The 20402-nt window shown below is 46.0% G+C and overlaps 2 protein-coding genes across 7 annotated transcripts in view; one reads left to right on the top strand and one right to left on the bottom strand.

Moving 5' to 3' along the window:
• Positions 1–694: 694 nt before the first annotated feature.
• Positions 695–14837, bottom strand: FASTKD3 (FAST kinase domains 3). 2 transcript variants are annotated; one of them, XM_055555364.1, is made up of 7 exons: positions 14710–14837; positions 10780–12263; positions 9351–9436; positions 6953–7127; positions 5626–5695; positions 5198–5312; positions 695–4094 (listed from the first exon to the last, which is right to left on the bottom strand). In XM_055555364.1, the coding sequence occupies exons 2-7, from the start codon at positions 12215–12217 to the stop codon at positions 3999–4001; spliced, it is 1980 nt and encodes a 659-aa protein (XP_055411339.1). In that variant the 5' UTR covers positions 12218–12263; positions 14710–14837; the 3' UTR covers positions 695–3998. The 2 variants fall into 2 exon arrangements, 1 of the variants encoding a protein (XP_055411339.1); XR_008705051.1 differs by lacking the exon at positions 695–4094 and having other exon boundaries at positions 5234–5312; positions 5626–5809.
• A 9-nt stretch (positions 14838–14846) lies between these two features.
• The window catches only part of MTRR (5-methyltetrahydrofolate-homocysteine methyltransferase reductase), a 33454-nt gene continuing 27898 nt past the window's right edge, over positions 14847–20402 (top strand). For 3 of the 5 annotated variants that reach the window (XR_008705050.1, XM_055555361.1, XM_055555359.1), the window contains exons 1-3: positions 15449–15560; positions 17420–17584; positions 19536–19689. Coding sequence is in view for 4 of the 5 variants with exons in the window: in XM_055555361.1 (XP_055411336.1) it covers positions 17456–17584; positions 19536–19689 (283 nt within the window). In the remaining variant the exon portion in view is untranslated. Of the gene's footprint in view, positions 14977–15448; positions 15561–17419; positions 17585–19535; positions 19690–20402 lie in introns of those variants that run through there. The other 2 variants (XM_055555360.1, XM_055555362.1) reach the window with 2 other exon arrangements.

The raw sequence follows: 20402 nt of genomic DNA, 5'->3' as shown, positions 1-20402 counted from the left end.
CCGATAGGCCTGGTTCAGCCAAAGTGCATTCCTTCTTTAGATGGAGGTTAAGAAAACTGCATTTTATTCAGGCAAAACTGTCACCTTTCCACAGGTCCGGCCTGTGATACACACATGTACCAGGGACCATCTGGTTCCATTCAGTCAGTTCAGCTCAGGCATGTTTGACTCTTTGCGACCCCATGGATTGCAGTACACCAGGCCTCCCTGTCCATCACCAACTGCCGGAGTTTGCTCAAACTCATGCCCATTGAGTCGGTGATGCCATCCAACCATCTCATCCTCTGTCATCCCCATCTCCTCCCACCTTCAATTTTTCCCAGCATCAGGCTCTTTTCCAATGAGTCAGTTCTTTGCATCAGGTGGCAAGGTATTGGCGTTTCAGCTTCAGCATCGGTTCTTCCAATGAATATTCAGGACTGATTTCCTTTAGGATGGACTGGTTGGATCTCCTTGCAGTCCAAGGGACTCTCAAGTGTCTTCTCCAACACCACAGTTCAAAAGCATCAATCCTTCGACTCTCTGCTTGCTTTATAGTTAGTTCCATTGCTGAAGCTCAATAAATGTCCGAGCCTTTGCTGCCCTCTAGTGTCTGATCTGAAGATAATCACTGTTGCTTTCAGGGGATAGGCTTGCAAGTTAACTTTTTTCACCTATTTTTTTCCCCCTTTGCTTTTAAAAAACATCATCAAGATTATGTCTTATTTAAAAACTTTATTAATACATGGCACCATGGTCTATCATACTGTATATGTAATTTCAACAAGAAAATTCACATCGTTTACATAGGTAGACATTAAAATTTTACTGGCCTGAGGATTCAGCTTATAAGCACCCATAGCTTTATAATCTTATGGAGCTTGCCAGCTTTACTCCAATTGGTGAAATCAGCAATCTCATATCTATTTGTTAGCCTAAACTGTTTTCCTAACATATCCCCACACATTTTCAGGATTAAAATTTTCTTTAAAACAAAGTGTCATTTAGTTTCAACCCTGAAAGCTCAGTTGGTAAAGAATCCGCCTGCAATGCAGGAAACTCCGGTTGATTCCTGGGTCGGGAAGATCCACTGGAGAAGGGAAAGGCTACCCACTCCAGTATCCTGGACTGGAGAATTCAGTCCATGGAGTTGCAGAGTTGGACAGGACTGAGCAACTTTCACTTTCACTTCCATTTCCTGTGGCAACCCTGTCTTCGTGCTGGGTGCTCTGGGCATGGCAATCAGAAATCTGCCTCCGTCCTCTGAATTCAGCTCACAAATTACTCCAAGAAGCCTCTTCTCTCCCCTCAGGCAGGCCTGAAATCTGCCTTCCCGAGTCCTGCTCCTGCTTCAGGACTGCCAGTGGGCTCATCACTATAATCACTTCCTCGTTTCTCTCTCCCCACGCAGAGCCTCTCCAGGCTGGGGCTCTTTGCTGCTTCCCTCCGGAGCGCTGACGTTCAGTGGGAGCCCAGCATTATCAGGGCTCTTTAATGAATGTTTGGTGAGTGAATGAATGAATGACGAGGGTAAGGGAGAGCCCAGTGAGACAAAGGCTCAGCAGAGCACATTACTACTAACAGTGCAGAACCAGTGTCTCATTCCAATTAGAAAAATAATGAATAAAAGTCCCAATGGATGGGAATTCAGGTAGATGGAAAAGGTGGATGAAAAAGGTTTTAGGCTATGCTGCTTTTTTCCTAGCATATATAACAAACTACTGTAACCTCTTTGTACTGAAGCTTCCATAAAAACCCACAAGGATCAGTTTGAGTTTTCAGGTTGGTGAAGAGGTGGAGCTTAGGGGAGAGTGGTGCCTGGAGAGGGCAGGGTAACCCCACAACCGTCCCCATTCCTTGCCCAAGCATCTCTTCCCTCTGGATGTTCCTGAGTTATTTTTTTATAATCAACCTACATTCTGGTCAGTAAAACATTTCCCTGAGTTGTGTCAGCTGCTCAAGCAAATTGATGGAACCCAAGGAGGGGGTCATCATTACTTTGCCAACAAAGGTCCATCTAGTCAAAGCGATGGTTTTTTCAGTAGTCATGTATGGATGTGAGAGCTGGACCAGAAAGAAGGCTGAGAGCCAAACTGACGCTTTTGAACTGTGGTGTTGAAGACTCTTGAGAGTCCCTTGGACTGCAAGGAGATCCAACCAGTCCATCCTAAAGGAGATTAGTCCTGAATATTCATTGGAAGGACTGATGTTGAAGCTGAAACTCCAATACTTTGGCCACCTGATGCGAAGAACTGACTCATTGGAAAAGAGCCTGATGCTGGGAAAAATTGAAGACAGGATGAGAAGGGGACGACAGAGGATGAGATGGTTGGATGGCATCACCTACTCAATGGACATGAGTTTGAGCAAACTCCGGGAGACAGTGGAGGACAGGGGAACCCAGCATGCTGCAGTCCATGGGGTAGCAAAAAGTCGGACATTAACTGAGTGACTGAACTGAACTGAACTGAAGGAGGGGGATCCTGGAGCCTCTGACCTACAGACAGTTGGTCAAGTCATGTGACAACTGTCACAAGGGTGGGGGTGAGGGAACAGTCTTGTGGGCCTGAGCCTTCCACCTGTGGGATCTGGAGCTCTCTCCAAGCAGACACTGTCAGAACGGAGTTCAACTGTAGGACCTTCAGCAGGTGCTGGAGCACAGCCCCAACCCCCTGCCCGACGCACACACTCTAACTGGGTGCAGAACCTTTCTTATCCCTGAAACTTTTAACTTACCATAATGGGACAGTGAAGCACACACAGGGAACTAGGTAGTCTGAAGCCACGCTAGATTTAGAAGTTTCTCCCTCCAACACCCCCCAAGCCTGCTTAAGTCACCTTTTTCACATCTTTATACCTTTATGAATAAGAAAGCTCCCATACCAATAAAAAATTTTATTAACTAAAGATTACGTCTGTGTAAATCTATAATTCTATATGTTCATACACAAACCTATTTTCCTCGCTCCTTTTTTTTACCATATATTACTTCCTCTAATAAAATATAAAAGAAAAAAATAGGAGAAAAATTTCTTACATTTGTTAGAAGAGCAAGCAAAGTCTCTCAAGAATATATTTTCAGTTAGCAGACAACCATCACAAGACACAAGACTTAAAAAAAATAATGACATTTACTCACTCCTTTATTGTATTTGATCAGTTCTGCTTGATGTATAAAAGTATCTATGATACTAGTATTAAATAAAGATTAATTTTAAATTTGCTACTGGTTAAGTGCTTAAAACTCAACATTCAAAAAACTAAGATCACAGCATCAGGTCCCATCACTTCATGGCAAACAGATGGGGAAAAAAAGGAAACAGTGGCAGACTCTATTTTCTTGGGCTCCAAAATCACTGTGGATGCTGACAGCAGCCATGAAATTAAAAGACGCTTGCTTCCTGGAAGAAAACTATGACAAACCTAGACAGTGTATTAGAAAGCAAAGACATTACCTTGCTGACAAAGGTCCATACTGTCAAAGCTGTGGTTTTTCCAGTAATCATGTCTGGATGTGACAGTTGGACTATAAAGAGAGCTGAGCGCCGAAGAATTGATGCTTTCAAATTGTGGTGTTGGAGAAGGCTCTTGAGAGTCCCTTGGACTGCAAGGAGATCCAACCAGTCCATCCTCAAGGAAAATCCACCCTGAATATTCATGGGAAGGACTGATGCTGAAACTCCAATACTTTGGCCACCTGATGCGAAGAACTGGCTCATTGGAAAAGATCTTGATGCTGGGAAAGATTGAGGGCAGAAGGAGAAGGGGGCAGCAGAAGATAAGATGGTTGGATGGCATCACTGACTCAATGAGTTTGAGCAAACTCCGGGAGTTGGGGATGGACAGGGAAGCCTGGCGTGCTGCAGTCCATGGGGTCGTAAAGAATTAGACACGACTTAGTGACTAAACAACAACAAAAGTGTATATGAGAGACCCTTTCCAGATCATTCCATAAATAAATGGCTAATTTGCAAGTTCTTTCACTATGTGAGTTCAGGAGTCAGTATTTGTTCTTATTATCAATGACCACCTGAGTTTTGAGAAAACAGTTTTCCTTGTAAATAGTCCACTAATTCCAGTCTTGATTTTAGCATCTCAATCTCATAATAGGGTATCTGTGAAGAGAAGAGAAGAAAACCATCATGATCCTTCATAATCTGAAATCACCTTGGCTTTGGGGGTGCCTCGTCCGTCTGTCATGCCCGCCCCCGTGGCAGAGCATCAGCTCCTGGCGGGAGGATGTCACAGCCGGCTCACGCGTCCCATGTGCCCAGAGCCTGCGACGGTGCTGCCAGCGCTGAAGGGGGTGACTACATGAAGGCTAAACATGATCCTTGTCCCCAGGGAGCTTACAAATCAGGTACCAACTTAAAATGTGCAATAAATACAAAACGTAAGCAGAACATACAATGAAAATCATGCTTTAGTATTGAGAGGCAGTTTCTGACATTTCATTAGGGTGAGAGGTCGGCCTCATTGGGAGTCATGAAGGACTAGAACTGGGGACACTCCGAGAGGGGGGGACCACCTGAGTGGCCTGGGTGAGGGGGAAAGGCCGGAAGGAAGACCGCCGCACTTGGAGCAGACAGCCCGGCTGCAGGCAGACCACGGAGCGTCCGAAATGCTTAGGTGCAGAGGAGTGTGACTCTATCCCGTAAGCGGTAAGGAAACAAGGAAGGTTTCTGAGCACACTGGCAATGATTTGTTTTAGAAAAGTTAATCTGGGTGTGTACAAGACGGAGTGGAAAAAAGTTAACTACACAGGAAAGCAGAGAGCAGGGTGGTCGACAGCTTGGGTGACAGAAAACCTCCGTTACATGCACGGTGACTCCTCACTGAAGACCTGTTAGTGACCCTCAACGTAAAGACAAGTAAGAGTCTTAAACGCTAGGAGTCCATGAAGGTCCTGGCTTTAATGGGCCATCTTGTCCATTTTATTCATTATATCAAGGGAAATTAAAAGAGATATTCTAATAATCTAGCAATTCTAAAAGCAAAGTAAAGCACAGCTTATATAGAATTTAGGGATGTCTCACTTTTGGAAAACAAGTTAAAAAACTGTTTCAAAATACAAATCAAGAGACAAGCGTAATGAACAAAGCTGACGTATAACTAGACATTAGTCTTGGTCCGTTGGGCTGCCACACTGCTTAGGACCCTGGGAAAAGCAAATCTGAACTAGAAATGGCTTCTGGGGGAAACAAAGGCAAAACTGTACCTGGACAACTTGATAGCCAAGCAAGCGCAGGTGTCTCTGTTTAGTAGCCTCCTTCCCCAGTAAGTGTTTGCTATTCAGACAAAACCTTTTTGGACCATCAATGCACAGTGCTACTCTAAAAAACGGAAGAGGAGAGAGGAACTTCATTTTCATAACAATCCAAAATATTCACATAGTTTTAGTTGCCAGAGTTTATTTGGAATTTGGCTATGCTTTTGTGCCCATACTGTTTGTTTTCAAATGACTCATGACTGTCATCCAATGATTTGATGAAAAAAGCACTCAACTTTATCAACAGTAAGGTTCATAAAATGTTACAAGGAATTTCTAAAACTGGTATGCCACAGTGTTTATCTTCAGAACCTTTTCACTCTCCTAAGAAACCTGGACAAGTCTCGTAACGTCTAGACCACAACGGTTTTCTTTACCTTTTATGTACATCTTCATCAATTGTAAATGGTAATACAAATCCGTCTTCGTCTAATTTAATTTCAACATCTGGTGAGAGAAGAAAGGAAAAAGTCTTCGTGTGATACCCTCACAAACACTAGCTTCTTTCCCTTCTGGTTGTTTTGATTTCTTCCGCACTGCATTTATCAACTGGGTAGAAGGCTGCAAAGTAACAACCACACCAGACAATGGTGAGAATTTTAATTTAATCAGAGCTTTGCCCAACCACATCAGGGTTAACTATGAGGGCTCCCCTGCACCTGAACAAGGAGGGGGCCTTCCGGGTTCCTGGGGCACGACGTGAACCACACACACTTTCACTCTCCTGGTAACAGATGGTGGGAACAGTGAAGATGATCCTACATCCTGGAACCTGGCATCCCCAAGCTCCAGTGCCTCTGGGGCAGGTGAGACAGCCAGAACCCTGATACATGGGCCCTGAGCACGCAGCCTCCCTGTCCTTCCCTGTAAAAGGAGCTCATGAAGGAGGGGAGTGAGACGTGACCGTGTGAAGCCCAGGAACACTGTCCTCTTTGAGCTGACTGTCCTTGACGCAACAGTGTGAAAAGAGAAGGCCTCTGACTCTCTAGGCAGTGCCGTCCAGCAAAACTTTCAGCGATGATGGAAACACTTATACCGGATACGGAGCACTTCAAGGGTGGCTAGCGCACCTGGGGGCCTGAACTGTGAATTTTTACAATTGTAACTGATTTAAATTTAAACAGTAACTAGGATGTGTGGCTACTGTATTGGAGAGCAGCAGCCTGGAGGACAAGCGTTCACATGCTCAGTTGTGTCTGACTCCTCGTGACCCCAGGGACTGGAGCCCACCAGGCTTCTCTGTCCTTGCGTGGAATTTTCTAGGCAAGAATACTGGAGTGGGTTGCCATTTCCTTCTCCAGGGGATCTTCCTGATCCAGGGATCAGAATCATGTTTCCTGCATAGGCAGAAGGGTTCTTTACCTCTGAGCTGCCTGGGCAGCCCCGAGAAGACAAGAATAGCTGATAATTACTGAGCACTTACTGTGTCCTGGGTATTAGTCTGAGCTACTTCATTTGTTTACTTTGGGTCACTATTCCTCTTGAATGAATGCCCCGAAAGGATGCCCAAAGACATTCTGCTGCATGAGGCTAACCTGCAGGACTCCACCCAGAGAGTCCTGGCCCTTCAACCCTACTGCCCACCCCTGTTCCCATTTGCCTTCAGAAGGACCAGCTCCACTCTGTTTCCAGACCTGTGGTGGCCACTAAGGCCCACATGTTCCATCAGAGGACAGCATAACAACAAAACTCCCTACTACTTACCTATTGTGTAGCAATAAGGTGTTAACACTTTTGAAGAAAAATACAGTCTTGCTCCTAACAGGTCGATTAGTCCAATCATCACAGATTTATAAAGGTGAAAATCCATGGGGGTCTCCAGGGAAGAGCACGGAGTAAGAAAGGATTTCACTTGAAACTTAGGAAGCAGTTTTGGACCCTGAAAATGTACGTGCAAATGTGAGAAAGAAGAATCAGATACAAAATCAGAGAATAAAATGAATGCTGCCTGAGTTTAAACATCTGATCCAAGATTACTTTGTAGGCAATATGCGTCTTTAAGACTCGGCACAAATACCTTTCTCAAAAGGGCAATGCCAAATATTCTTTTTGTAAAAACGTTGTATTCTGACCCGGGGTATAGCTGACTTAAGTGACAGTTGTGATAGTCTCCGGTGAGGAGGTTAGGGACTCAGCCATGTACACACAAGTGTCCATTCTCCCCCAGGCTCCCTCACCCTCCAGGCTGCCATGTAACACTGAGCAGAGTCTCCTGTCCCACGCCTTGCTGGTTATCCATTTCAAACACAGCAGTGTGTACATCTCCAACTCAAACTCCCTAACTACCCCTTCCCCTTAACCTTCCCCTCGGCAACCATACGTTCATTCTCTAAGTCTGAGTCTCTGTTTTGTAAGTAAGTCCACTTATATCGTCTCTTTTAGATTCCACATATAAAGGTTGTCATACGACATCTCTCCTTCTCTGACTACACTCAGAGTGACACTCTCTAGGTCCATCCATGTTGCTGCCAATGAGACAATGCCAAATATTCCTGTTGTAGTTCAACACCAATAATTCAAAACATCTTAATTGTGTTTTAACTGTAATCAATGGTCACAAAAAGAAAAAAAGGAAGGAAGGAAGGAAGAGAAAGAAAGCAAGCCAGCTCAAGAAACATCCCTAGAGCTCTTAGAACTGCTTTAAGGGGCTTGAGGCCACCCAGCTGAGTTTTTAATAGTGGAAAATGTGACAGAGCTGACATTTCAGTTTAGTAAGAAAAGGAAAGCCATGTAATAATGGTGCTAGTAATTGATTATCCATCTGGAAAAGAACTAAGCTAGAGTTCTGCCACACATTACAGACTATAACTAACTTCAGGTAGATTAAAGATCTAAACGTAATAGGAAAATAGTATTTTTTAAATTCAGTAAAATATTTATACTATCTTAGGAGTCACAAAATATTCACAAACAACATAGGAAACCCAGCAGCCATAAAAAATGAACTGTTTGACTACAGAAAACAAACATTTCCGGGTAGCAAAAAGGCATCATAAACAATATTAAAACTAAAAAAATTTAAAACAACAAACCAGGAGAACATACATGCATACATGCAAACACACATAATAGTTAATGTCTTTTACAATGTGTTCTAGGGCTTCCCTGATAGCTCAGCTGGTAAAGAATCCACCTGCAATGCGGGAGACCTGGGTTTGATCCCTGGGTTGGGAAGACCCCTGAAGGGAAAGGCTACCCACTCCAGTTTCTGGCCTGGAGAATTCCATGGACTGTATAGTCCATGGGGTTGCAAAGAGTTGGACATGACTGAGGGACTTTTACTTTCACTACGACAAAAAACAAAACAAGAAAGACAAACGACCCTAAGAAATAAGAATTAAGGCATAACGAGGCAATTCATAACAAATGTAAATGAGCAATAAACATGTGAAAATATGTTCAACTTCATTACTGCTCATTAAAATGCAACTGAAACATGTGACATGACATTTCATTGAGCCAAATGACAAAATTAAAGGCACTAAGAACATACTTCGACAGAAATGGGGGGAGACAGTCACTTTCATTCACTGCTGGTGAAATGAGACATCTACAACTATTAGGAGGAAATGAATCCATCAGTGTCTGCCGAAAATTAATCCAGCCATCCAGAGGATGAGGTGGTTGGACGGCATCACTAACTCAATGGACAGGAGTTTGAGCAAGCTCTGGGAGATGGGGAAGGACAGGGAAGCCTGGGGTGCAGTCCATGGGGTTGCAAAGAGTTGGACATGACTGAGCAACTGAACAGCAACATCCCATGGTCAGGAATCTAGTTTTTAGATTAAAACAACAAAAGGGCTCAGTACAAAAGGGTAGGTATGCATGTTTATGACAGCATGGCTGATCAAGAGACAAGTATTGGAAAAGGCCTGTAAGTCCATCCATGATGAGTGGAATTATTAGAATAAAGTCTACCTGGTGGCAACTGACTCCAAGTGAATGAAAACTCTGTTTTTTAATGAGGTTACTCAGCTCAAAAGACAAGGAACTTAAAAGGTAACTGGGGGTCGGGGGGTGATGGGGGCAGTGGAGGAGGGGAAGAAGGAAGCAAAGAAACCCATCCCTGTAGGGAAATAATGCAACGAGCTCATACTTTTACCTTGTAGAACGGACATTCTAGAATTGAGGTTAAGAAGAGTTGGGTCAGTTGTGCTAGGCTCAGTCTGTCCAAATAGGACTCTTCACCTGAAATACAAAGAATCTCAGTCAGAGTTAAGTTTGAATTTTGCTGTGTATAATCAGAGAAAAGAATAGCCAGAATGCACACATTAATTGTGACCATAAGGAAGCACTGAAGAACTGATGCTTTTGAACTGTGGTGATGGAGAAGACTCTTGAGTCCCTTGGACTGCAAGAAGATTCAACTAGTCCATTCTAAAGGAGATCAGTCCTGAACATTCATTGAAAGGACTGATGCTGAAGCTGAAGCTCCAATCCTTTGGCCACCTGAGGCAAAGAGCCAACTCTTCTTGGAAAAGACCCTGATGCTGGGAAAGATTGAAGGTGGGAGGAGAAGGGGATGACAGGGGATGAGATCATTGGATGGCATCATAGACTCAATGGACATAAGTTTGAGCAAATTTCAGGAGATGGTGAAGGACAGGGAAACCTGGCGTGCTGCAGTCCATGGGGTCTCAAAGAGTTGGACATGTCTGAGCAACTGACCCACAACAACGTTAATTAATTCACTCTAATAAGATACCTTTAAATGACACTAGGGAAATAACTTGTTAGAATTAATTATGCCTTCCTGCCTGTCATCTCAATGAAATCTCATTCTGGCTTTCAAGAATGCAAGCTCCTAATTGGAGAGTATAATTAAAAGTGACAGATACATGTTAGAATTAGAATTAGTGGGGATTCCTTTTACCTATGGAGATCTTGATTCTTACAGATTTGGGTGGTCTTGAATTAAGATGAACATCTCTCAAAAAAAGGCCAGGACATCCCTGGTGGATAAGAGGGTAAGACCCAAGGCTTCCACTGCAGGGGACATGTGTCTGATCCCTGGTCAGGGAAGTTCCACATGTGGCCAGTTAATAAAGGAAAAAGAGGGATACAGCTGCTGTCTTCAAAGCTCCTAACACGCTATTATGACACTGCCATTGTCATCACCAGATCTCTACAAGAAGATTCAGTTTCTCAGCTAGGGCAGCGGAGTCTGTTTACCCCAAAATGTTTTCTCTCTCCGAGCAAAGTTCTACTGGTCTTTAATCCTGTGTTTATGTTAGCATCTGCAACTTCAGGTCTCTTCTTCAGATCATAGTGGAAGAAAAAATAAAGGCTCAATAAAAAAGGTACATGCTGTGTATGTGTGCTTAGTTGCTCACTCGTGTTCAAGTCTTTGCAACTCTTTGAAGAGTAGCCCGTCAGGCTCCTTTGTCTGTGGGATTTTTTTAGGCAAGGATACTGGAGTGGCTTGCCATTTCCCTTTCCAAAAAAAAAAAAAAAAAAAGCTATATATGTGACTTGAAAACTTCAAGGTCAAATGATAAGTTTTCTACTCTCAAAAGTCATAACCAACTCACCTTGCAGCTGCTGAAGAAAATATGGGCTGAATATCTTGGCCATAAAATTGACCGGATGGCTCTCAATAAGTGAACACGAATGGAGAAGTCTCAGCAGTGTTTTTGGGGGAAAATGATTGAAGCGGGTTAACAGCATGTTTTCTAGCTTCCTAAATAAAGCAGAAGCATTTGGTGGCAGATAGTTGAGTTTTCCAAATGGCTCAATTAACTTGGCAGTCTGACTAGGTGAAAATTTTTCTGCTTGACAAACAAAAGTTTCTGCCACTGCGTTGAAGATGGGTTCTGAAAGAATCAGCTTTCTGCTGCAGTACTCCATGACTCTGCTGACAAGCTCAGGATCCAGAGTGAGACACAGTGAAGCGACATGCTGCTCCAGGGTTTCTGTAAAGAATCTGTCACTGTGCCCAAAGTATATGAACGCCTCTAAGACTTTTCTGAGCTCTTCACTAGTGAAACGAGCAATGTGCCGCACGACGTACTTACTCAGTTTGATAACCAGGGGAAGGGCTTGAGTCTGATCAAGGACCACTAGGGCAGTGAGCATCTGGCTCATCAATTTAGGACTCAGGTTGGAAACTAGTGATAGAGAAAAGTGATTGATCTTATTTAAGAACCTCTGCTGTTGGTCTGCTTTTTCAGGACTCGCCTGCAATAGTCTGTAAAGGGTCACAATATCCTCAGGGGTAAATGTTTCCAAACTTTCCCCTTGCAGCTGATATATGATCAGGTCTAGCGTCGAACAGCCTGGACCGTGCAGTTTAATCAGCATTTCCCCCAGAATACAAAGACTGTGAACGTCCAGGCCGCCCCTTTCAAGACGATGCTGGCATTCCGCCTCCAGGTTCGTCAGCAAGTGACTCTGGGAATCGCCACACAACAGAGTCAGGGCTTGAAAAGCAGTCACCAAACCCGCATTTGACAGATCCGAGGGATCCCGTCCAAATTGATCACACAATGCTTGAAAGGCACTACTCTTCAGTATTTCTTTCGGCAACCTTTGATCACCATCTTTTCTTTCCACTTCACAAATACGACGTAAGGCTCCTGCCATCATAGTATCGGGCAAAGTCTCCAGTGTGCTTATAAAACGTAAGATTTCTCCTGATGAAGTGAAGCTGTTTAGTTTCCTGTAAAACATCTGTTCGTCCACATTTTTAACACTGTGTTCAAATCTGTCCCAGTTGTGTACTTGAGAGAACCCTGGCTCCCCAACTGGATGGAGGTCATTTCCGTTTTCTGAATGAAACTTCTTACAATGGGCATGATGGAACCGCACCCTGATGGGCCCAGGGTGCTGCGACCAGAACCACGGACACAGATGCTCGTTGACTGTCTTGTGAACATGATTTACATGCTGAGTTTTCAGAGAAGCCAGAGCTCCATGTATCCGAAAATCAGATAAGTGATAGAGGTTCCTCCGTAAGGTAACTAAAGCCATGCCATCAGAGTCTCAGCTCCTCTTGAGTTACAACTAGGTTAGAAGACTAAAAAAAAAAAAGTAGTCAAATATATTAGAACACGGTTCATTCAACATCAATGCTTATGAAACTAAGGATGAGTACCCAAAAGGAGTCATTCCCACTGAACATTTCCCACTCAAACATTAGTACCATGTTACTCAGATGTAAAAAAAGAACGAAATTGTGCCATTTGCAGATACTTGGATGGAACTAGAGACTGTTATACAGAGTGAAGTAAATCAGAGAGAAAAACAAATATCCTATATTAATGCATATATGAGAAATTTAAGAAATGGTATAGATGAACTTATTTGCAAAGCAGAAACAGAGACAAAGACATAGAGAACAAAGGGGGAGGAGGGGTGGGATAGATGGGGAGATTGGGGTTGACATAAAAACACTACTGATACTACATATAAAATAGATAACTGAAGACAGTAACGGCAGCCATGAAATTCAAAGATGCTTGCTCCTTGGAAGAAAAGCTATGACAAACCTAGACAGTGTATTAAAAAGCAGAGACATTCCTTTGCCGACAAAGATCTGTATAGTCAAAGCTATGGTTTTTCCAGCAGTCATGTGTGGCTGTGAGAGTTGGACCATAAGGAAGGTTGAGTGCCAAAGAATTGATGCTTTTGAACTGTGGTGCTGGAGAAGACTCTTGAGAGTCCCTTGGACTGCAAGGAGATCCAACCAGTCAATCCTCAAGGAACTCGACCCGGAATATTCATTGGAAAGACTGATGCTGAAGCTGAAGCTCCAATCCTTTGGCTACCTGATGCAACAAGCCAACTCACTGGAAAAGAACCTGATGCTGGGAAAGACTGAAGGCAAAAGGAGAAGGAGACGACAGAGGATGAGATGGTTGGATGGCATCACCAACTCAATGGACATGAGTTTAAGTGAACTCTGGGAGAGGGTGAAGGAAGGGGAAACCTGCTGCAATCTATGGAGACACAAAGTGTCTGACATGACTGAGTGACTGAACAACAACAACAAATGAGAACCTCCTGTATAGCACAGGGAACTCTACTCAGGGCTCCGTGGTGACCTAAATGGGAAGGAAATCCAAAGAGGGGATGTATGTATACATGTGTTTGATTCCCTTTCTTGTATAGCAGAAACTAACACAACATATAGTTGTAAATTAACACAATATAGTTGTAAAGCAACAACTATACTCCAATGAAAACAAACAACAGCAAAAAGGCCTAAGAACTGGAGGAGCAGTGACTCTGCACCTGAGCTTAGAATTGAAACTGTTTACCTCAGACTGGGACTCGAACCCAGCCAAAACCCTGCTTGGGACTTCAACCCACATGGCTGGGACTCGAACCCAGCCAAAACCCTGACTGGGACTTGAATCCACGTGGCTGGGACTCAAACCCAGCCAAAACCCTGCCTGTGACTTCATCTCACATGGCCGGAACTCCAACCCAGCCAAAACCCACAGTACTGGGTTTCAGGACGTAATGAAGCTCAAGTTCTTGATGAATTCAGTGAGACAAAGGGATAGGTAAAAAGTGGATTTACTCAGATAGACAGAAGCACACTCCACGGAGTGTGGGCCATCGCAGAGGGTGAACGTGGCTGCGAAATTAGGTGTGGTTAGTTTTTATAGGATGGGTAATTTCATACGCTAATGAGTGGGAGGATTATTCCAACTGTTTCTGGAAAAGTGTGGAGATTTTCCAAGATGTTACAGAATAGCTGCTGGATCTCATAATCATCGCTAACACTTGCCAGGCAATGTTATATTTAATTCTCCCAACAACACAATGAATTAAGTACTTTAACGTCATCTTAGAAATGAGGAAACCGAAGCACAGAGATCTCATGTTGTCCAGTTTACACAGCTAGTAAGCGGCTGAGCCAGACTTCAACTCGGGTAGTCTGGTTCCTTCGCAGGCCTATGTGCTGGTTGACGGAAGGAACTGCACTTGGTCCAACGTTCTCAAACACACAACTGAAGTGACCATTAATTCACACGGCAAAGGTGAAAAGAGCAGCTTCAAGGTCTCTGAGGGGTCGGTTTCCCCTCAGTTAGGATCTGGCCAGGACTGAGGAATAAGAAGGTCTAGCTTTGCAGATGGAGGAAAAAAAAAAATAACGCTTATCAACGAAGGGGAAAGGTGGGCCAGCCCGTCCATCCTTGCTTGACCAGCCCCGCTGTGGGAGACCCGGGAACACGAGGGTGCGGGACAGCGGGGGACGGCGCGCCCCGAGGGGGGGGGGGGACGGAGCGCCCTGAGTGGGGAGCCGCGTCCTCACTGGAGGGCAAGGACCTGACGGGCCGGGCGCCCCCAAAACGGGCGCCGCGGAATCCTACGCTCACGCACCGGGAACGGCGGGAACCGCGTCCAAAGAGCGAGGCGGCTAGCCGGGGAGCGAGCGCGAGCGCCTCAGCGAAGCCGTGAGCCACGCACGCCGGGCCGGGACAGCCAAGCCCACAGCCCGTCTGGATACCTACCGGACTCCGCGCGCGCCGGGGTTCCAGCAACCCACGCGGCTCCGCAGCCTCGGCGGCCTCCGTACGTTCGCCCTTCACCGGAGGGGGCCCCTGGCGCATGCACCAGGAAGGGGCGGGCTCCCATCGTCCAGGCGCGCGGTGATTGGCCTCAGCTCCTTTTCCCGAGCCTCCTTATTGGTCCCCGGCGCGAGGCGGTGTGCGCAGGCGCGGGAGCCGGGGCTCGCGTCCCTGAGCTTTTTCCTCAGCAACCCTGCAGGATTCCTTCAGGTGAGTGTACCCCGCAGCCGCCGCTGCCAGATCTGGGCGACCGGCGGCAGCCTCCGCGTCCCTCCTTCCCGCCCAGGCTGGACGCCCGCGGGGAGGAGGTCAGGACTCAGGCCTGGCAGGGTGGAGGGCCGGCTGAGCCGAGGACTCGGCCCTGCGCCCTCACCGTCGTCTCCCGGAGGCGCCGCGGGGCGTGCAGAACGGCGGAGCCGGTCCCGCAGGTCCTTGTGGGCCGTTCCCCGGTCGGGGTCTATGGTTCCAAACACTTTCCCTAGACGGGGGTCTAAGAGCACGTTGGGGCACCGGGTTAGGGGGAGGGACGCGGGAGGCAGGGATGCGGGGGACGCGGACCAGCTGCGCGCGCTGGTTCTCCGCCCCGACCTTGTCCTGCGGGTGTCGGGGACCCCACCCCCTGAGGAACGTGGGCTGCAGTGCCTGCTCCGTAAGGTGGTTGAGGGGCCGAGGGTCTCACGCAGCGAGCATCTCGGACGGTGCCTGTGGCTCCTGCGAAGTGCCCTGGGTCCTTGGCTTGGATAGTGGAAGAAGCCCTTTCCATCACTGCGCTGTCGTGCTTCTGGATCAGCTCGGTGTGTACTGTCTCCACGTCGTCCTCTTACCCGTTTATACAGAGTTAGAAAGAAGAAAGATAGCGCTCAGTCGTGTCCGGCTTTTGCGATCCCATGAACTGTGGCCCGCCAGGCTCCTCTATCCATGGGATTCTCCAGGCAAGAATTCTGGAGTGGGTTGCCATTTCCTTCTCCAGGGGATCTTCGCGACCCAGCAATTGGACCCAGGTCTCCCGCAATTGCAGGCAGATGCTTTACCGACTGAGCTATGCGGGAAGCTTTCTTTCTTTCTTTTTTTTTTTAAATCCAGAGTTAACCTCTTGCGTACCCGCTGTATCCAGCGCTGTTCTGTTCCGCAGGTTGTTTCCTGCTTTTTAGCATCCTGCTTATTAATACTGTGATTCTACCGTTTAATTCCTTCGTGGCTTTAAGTTGTCCTCAGATCTAATTCGGAGAAGGCAATGGCACCCCACTCCAGTACTCTTGCCTGGAAAATCCCATGGATGGAGAAGTCTGGTGGGCTGCAGTCCATGGGGTTGCTAAGAGTCGGACACGACTGAGCGACTTCCCTTTCACTTTTCACTTTCATACATTGGAGAAGGAAATGGCAGCCCACTCCAATGTTCTTGCCTGGAGAATCCCAGGGACGGGGGATCCTGGTGGGCTGCCGTCTCTGGGGTCGAACAGAGTCGGACACCACTGAAGCGACTTAGCAGCAGCAGCAGCAGATCTAATTGGCCAGAGGAGCAAAAAAGTATCTGCGGTTCGTTCCCCAAAAGCCAAGTTTGGGGTTTGAGTTTCAGTTTGCCATGCGTGCTTAAGTTGCTTCAGTCGTGTCCTACTCTCTGTGACCCCATGGATAGTAGCCCGCCAGGCTTGGCAACCCACTCCAGTATCCTTGCCTGGAGCATCTCATGGGCAGAGGAGCCTAGTAGTAGTAGTGTAGTTGTTAAGTCGTGTCCGACTCTTGTGACCCCATAGACAGTAACCTGCCAGGATCCTCTGTCCATGGGATTCTCCAGGCAAGAATACTGGGGTGGGGTGCCATGCCCTCCAGAGGATCTTCCCAACCCAGCAATCTAACCAGGCGTCTCTTATATCTCCTGCATTGGCAAGTGGGTTCTTTACCACTAGTTCTACCTGGGAAGCCTGAATCCTTACGTATTGACAGTCTCTCAGGTTTAGACACTTGAGGTGTGGTGAAAAATCTGTGAGCCCTTTATTTTACTCCTGGTTATCTGTTCAGGAAAACAACATAAAACTAGTAAAAGATTTGAGTGGATTAGAAGTGTTTTTCTCTGTTTATAGGTATGTATGTCTACACATGCATGCAGATGTATATGAAATTGAATTAAATAAGAAAGGTATTAACTAGAGTACTGTGATTTATTTACCACTGGGATCAAGTAGGAATCAATTTTAATCAAATTTTTACCATTTTAGTGAATTTTCAATTTTACCTTTTTTTAAAAGAGCAAAGGTATCTGAAATTTATTGGACACTGCTGTCTTTGTCAGGTAGGTACCGTCATTGTCCCCACTCTAAAGGTACGAGAACCAAGAGACTGGTCAGTAGGCCTGAGTCCGGCCTGAAGTTCCCCTCCTGTGAATGGTCACTCCTGGTGGGATTCAAACCCTGGTAGTCTGGCCCCAGAATCTGATTTCTGAGCTGTGGCATTAGAGCTTTCCTTGTGTTCGCCTTGATTTCATGAATACTCTCTTTCTTAGACCTTAAGAATTACTGCTAAAAAAGTTAGTAAGTCTGTTTCATATTATCCCTGGATATTGTTACAGTCCATTTTTAATTAAGAAAATTAATACCTGCAGGTTGTTACTGCTCCGTTAAAGAGAGAAACCCCTTTTCCCCTTTCTGTTTTACAGTGTAACTGTTAGAGCTGTAGCATATGCCTTGAGGTGATGAGGAGGTTTTTGTTACTGTATGCTACACAACGAGGACAAGCAAAGGCCATAGCCGAAGAGATAAGTGAAAAAGCAGTTACATATGGTTTTTCTGCAGATCTCCACTGTGTTAGTGAGTCAGATAAGGTAAGTCATGGTTTTTACTGTGTTTCATGCTTTGAAGTATCTTGGTTGGGAATTGTTGTTAAAAAACGAAGTGGGACCCTAAATGCCACCATGATCCTTTTTTTGTTTTTTTAAACACTTAGAAATTCATTTTATCAACTGTGTTGTAAGACTTCTGCCAACTTTTTTCTCTGTGTGTGTTAAATTAAACTGCATGGTCTTAAAAACTAGGATGACTAACCACTCTCAACTATAAATGGAACTAGTATATTTGATTTGTTTTTCTCACTGGGTGCCTTGAGAACAAATGAGGTGTGTGTGTTCACAGGAACATGTGAGCTTTCCACCTCATGAATCCTGGTGTCCTGTACAAACTTCCCTGAAATAACGACCTTGTCATTTGTGCCAGAGTTCTTCCAAGTGCAGAACCACTGAATTCTTTTGTGAAGACAGAATCTAGAGTGAAGGTGTAGGATCTGCGGGAGCCTCGGGGGCTGCTTGTCTTTCTGTATTCAGTCTCTGCAGAAGTTCCCACCTTAGGATTGTTGTCCAGGCGCTATGTTGTGTCCCTCTGTTGGCGACCCCGTGGACTGCAGCATGCCAGGGCTCCCTGTCCTCCACTACCTCCCGGAGTTTGCTCAGACTCATGTTCACTAGTTGTTTACATGAGATCTTAACAGATCTGTGCTTAGAATACCTAGTCTGAGGCCTTGAGGTTATAGTCACACGCATTTCAGGCCTTAGGGCATGGCAGCCCACTTCAGTATTCTTGTCTGGAGAATCCCATGGACAGAGGAGCCTGGCGGGCTACAGTCTGTGGGGTTGCAGAGAGTTGGACTCGACTAAGCGACTAACACTCATTCAGGCTTGAGCCATGAGCAGGGCTCTTATAACAACCATGGTGATGTGCCAGCCCCTAAGACCTCGGATTCAGCTCAGTACTTGAAAAACCACCCGGCCATGCACTCTTGCTCCAGTTCACAACCTCCTCTGTTCCTTCCCACGTGTCTGGTGGGAAAGACTAGCCTGTCAGCCACAGAGGTGAATTATAAGCTCAGCTCCTAGAAGGGAAACCACAAAGTTCCTTGATGTAGCCGGGTCAGGCAGAGTCCTGATGGAGCCACTCACCCAGGCAGGAGGGTCCTGGCAGGGAGCCAGTCACCCGGCCGGGAGGGTCCTGGGGCATCGCCAGTCATGGGCTTCGTGATCCTGCAGCACGTTCAGAGTGAGCTGTGGTGCCACAGGATGGAGCTCTGTCCAAATCTGTTACTAACCCCAGAGACAGAGTCGGCAGCATCAGACAACTAGCCCTGACATGGCCCCCTCGCCAGTGACCCCAGTGGGGCCAGCAGCTCTTTGAAAAGTTAAGTGAGTAGTGAGTTGGTTTTGATACCACGGTAGTCGTGTTGTTTGCTCTCCTCAGCTGAATGGTTTCTCCAGTTGTTCCTCATCCAACTTTAACCCAATAGCTCTCTGCCCTCCTCAATCTTTTTCAAGGTAAAGTCACTCACTGTAAACTGCAGAGTTGTGTTGTAGAAGCATTGAGTCGCCTGGTAAGATGTCAGCTCAAATCTTCACCTGTTAACATCAGCATGAAAAATAAAGTGAATACCTCGGAGCCCAGTGATAGAGCTCATGATTGTGAATAGAGTGAAGTGCTTAATTGGGAGTACTTGAAATTTAGGTGAGAATTAGAATAAGGAAATGTGAATTTTAAGACTTGGAAACACCAGTGATCCCAGTATTCTGTTTTCTTGGCTCTCTGGAACCCTGAGGCGGTCAGGCCCTTCCTGACAGCTAGGTTTCCTGATCGCTGAGGAGTAACACTTTCACTTTGCCATTTAAAATGCTCTGTGTGCCTCTCTGCCATTATGTGACACAGACCACAGGACAGAAAATGAAGCTGATTGTTTTGCTGGTATGTTGAGTCTGCATAGCAGTAGATCTCTGATGTGACACCCTTGTTTTATAGTATGATCTGAAAACTGAAACAGCCCCCCTTGTGATGGTGGTTTCTACCACGGGCAACGGAGACCCGCCTGACACAGCCCGAAAGTTTGTTAAAGCCATTAAGGACAAGACGCTGCCGCCTGACTTCCTGGCTCACCTGCGGTACGGATTACTAGGTGTGGACTGTGTTTTGTGTAGTTATTGGAATGTCACTGCTGGCTTTAGCGCTAGTATCTAAATGTGTTTTTCAAAACCATGGTGCATCATTGTATAGATTTGTCCTTCTTGAGTTTTGATGTGTTTTATGTGTGTATAATATTTGAGGATAAACAAGGTACTCTTTCCTAGCCATCACCCACCAGCAGCTCCTCTGGAGGGCCCCAAAATAGCATCTTAACCTCGGGCGCACACCAGATTCAACTGGGAAACATTTTCGAAATGTTAGTGGTTGGGCCTCACCCCAAATCTGCCAAAACCCAAGGAGCAACTCTGCATGCTGTGTTTTTTGTTTTTTGTTTTCCCTCAAAGGTTTTATGTGACGATTTCCTTAGCAGATGACCATTACCTAGGATACTGGTTCTCCAGCCTGGCCACACACTAGCATCCGCTGGTAGTTTTCCTCCCAGTGTCATTGCTTCGAGTGCCCCCCCTCCCACCCACCACGCAGTGATTCTGACTTAATCATTCTGAAGTAGGGTCCTGGGATCATTGTTTTTTAAAGCTCTCAGGTGACTACTATGTACCCCAACTTAAGAAGCACCGGCCTAGGGTAGGGCTCTGTGAAGAATAGCTTTAAAATATTAAAGGCTCAGAAGGACCAGTGCAGTGAGATAGTTGCACCAAAGAGGGAATTGAGGGTTCATTTGCCCAGCTCACGCTCTCTGTTCTC

The sequence above is a fragment of the Bubalus kerabau genome, chromosome 18, assembly GCF_029407905.1.
Source record: "Bubalus kerabau isolate K-KA32 ecotype Philippines breed swamp buffalo chromosome 18, PCC_UOA_SB_1v2, whole genome shotgun sequence".
Classification (NCBI taxonomy): Eukaryota; Metazoa; Chordata; class Mammalia; order Artiodactyla; family Bovidae; genus Bubalus; species Bubalus kerabau.
The sequence above is the reverse complement of the archived record's forward strand: the minus strand, read 5'-3'. Positions and strand labels throughout refer to the sequence as shown.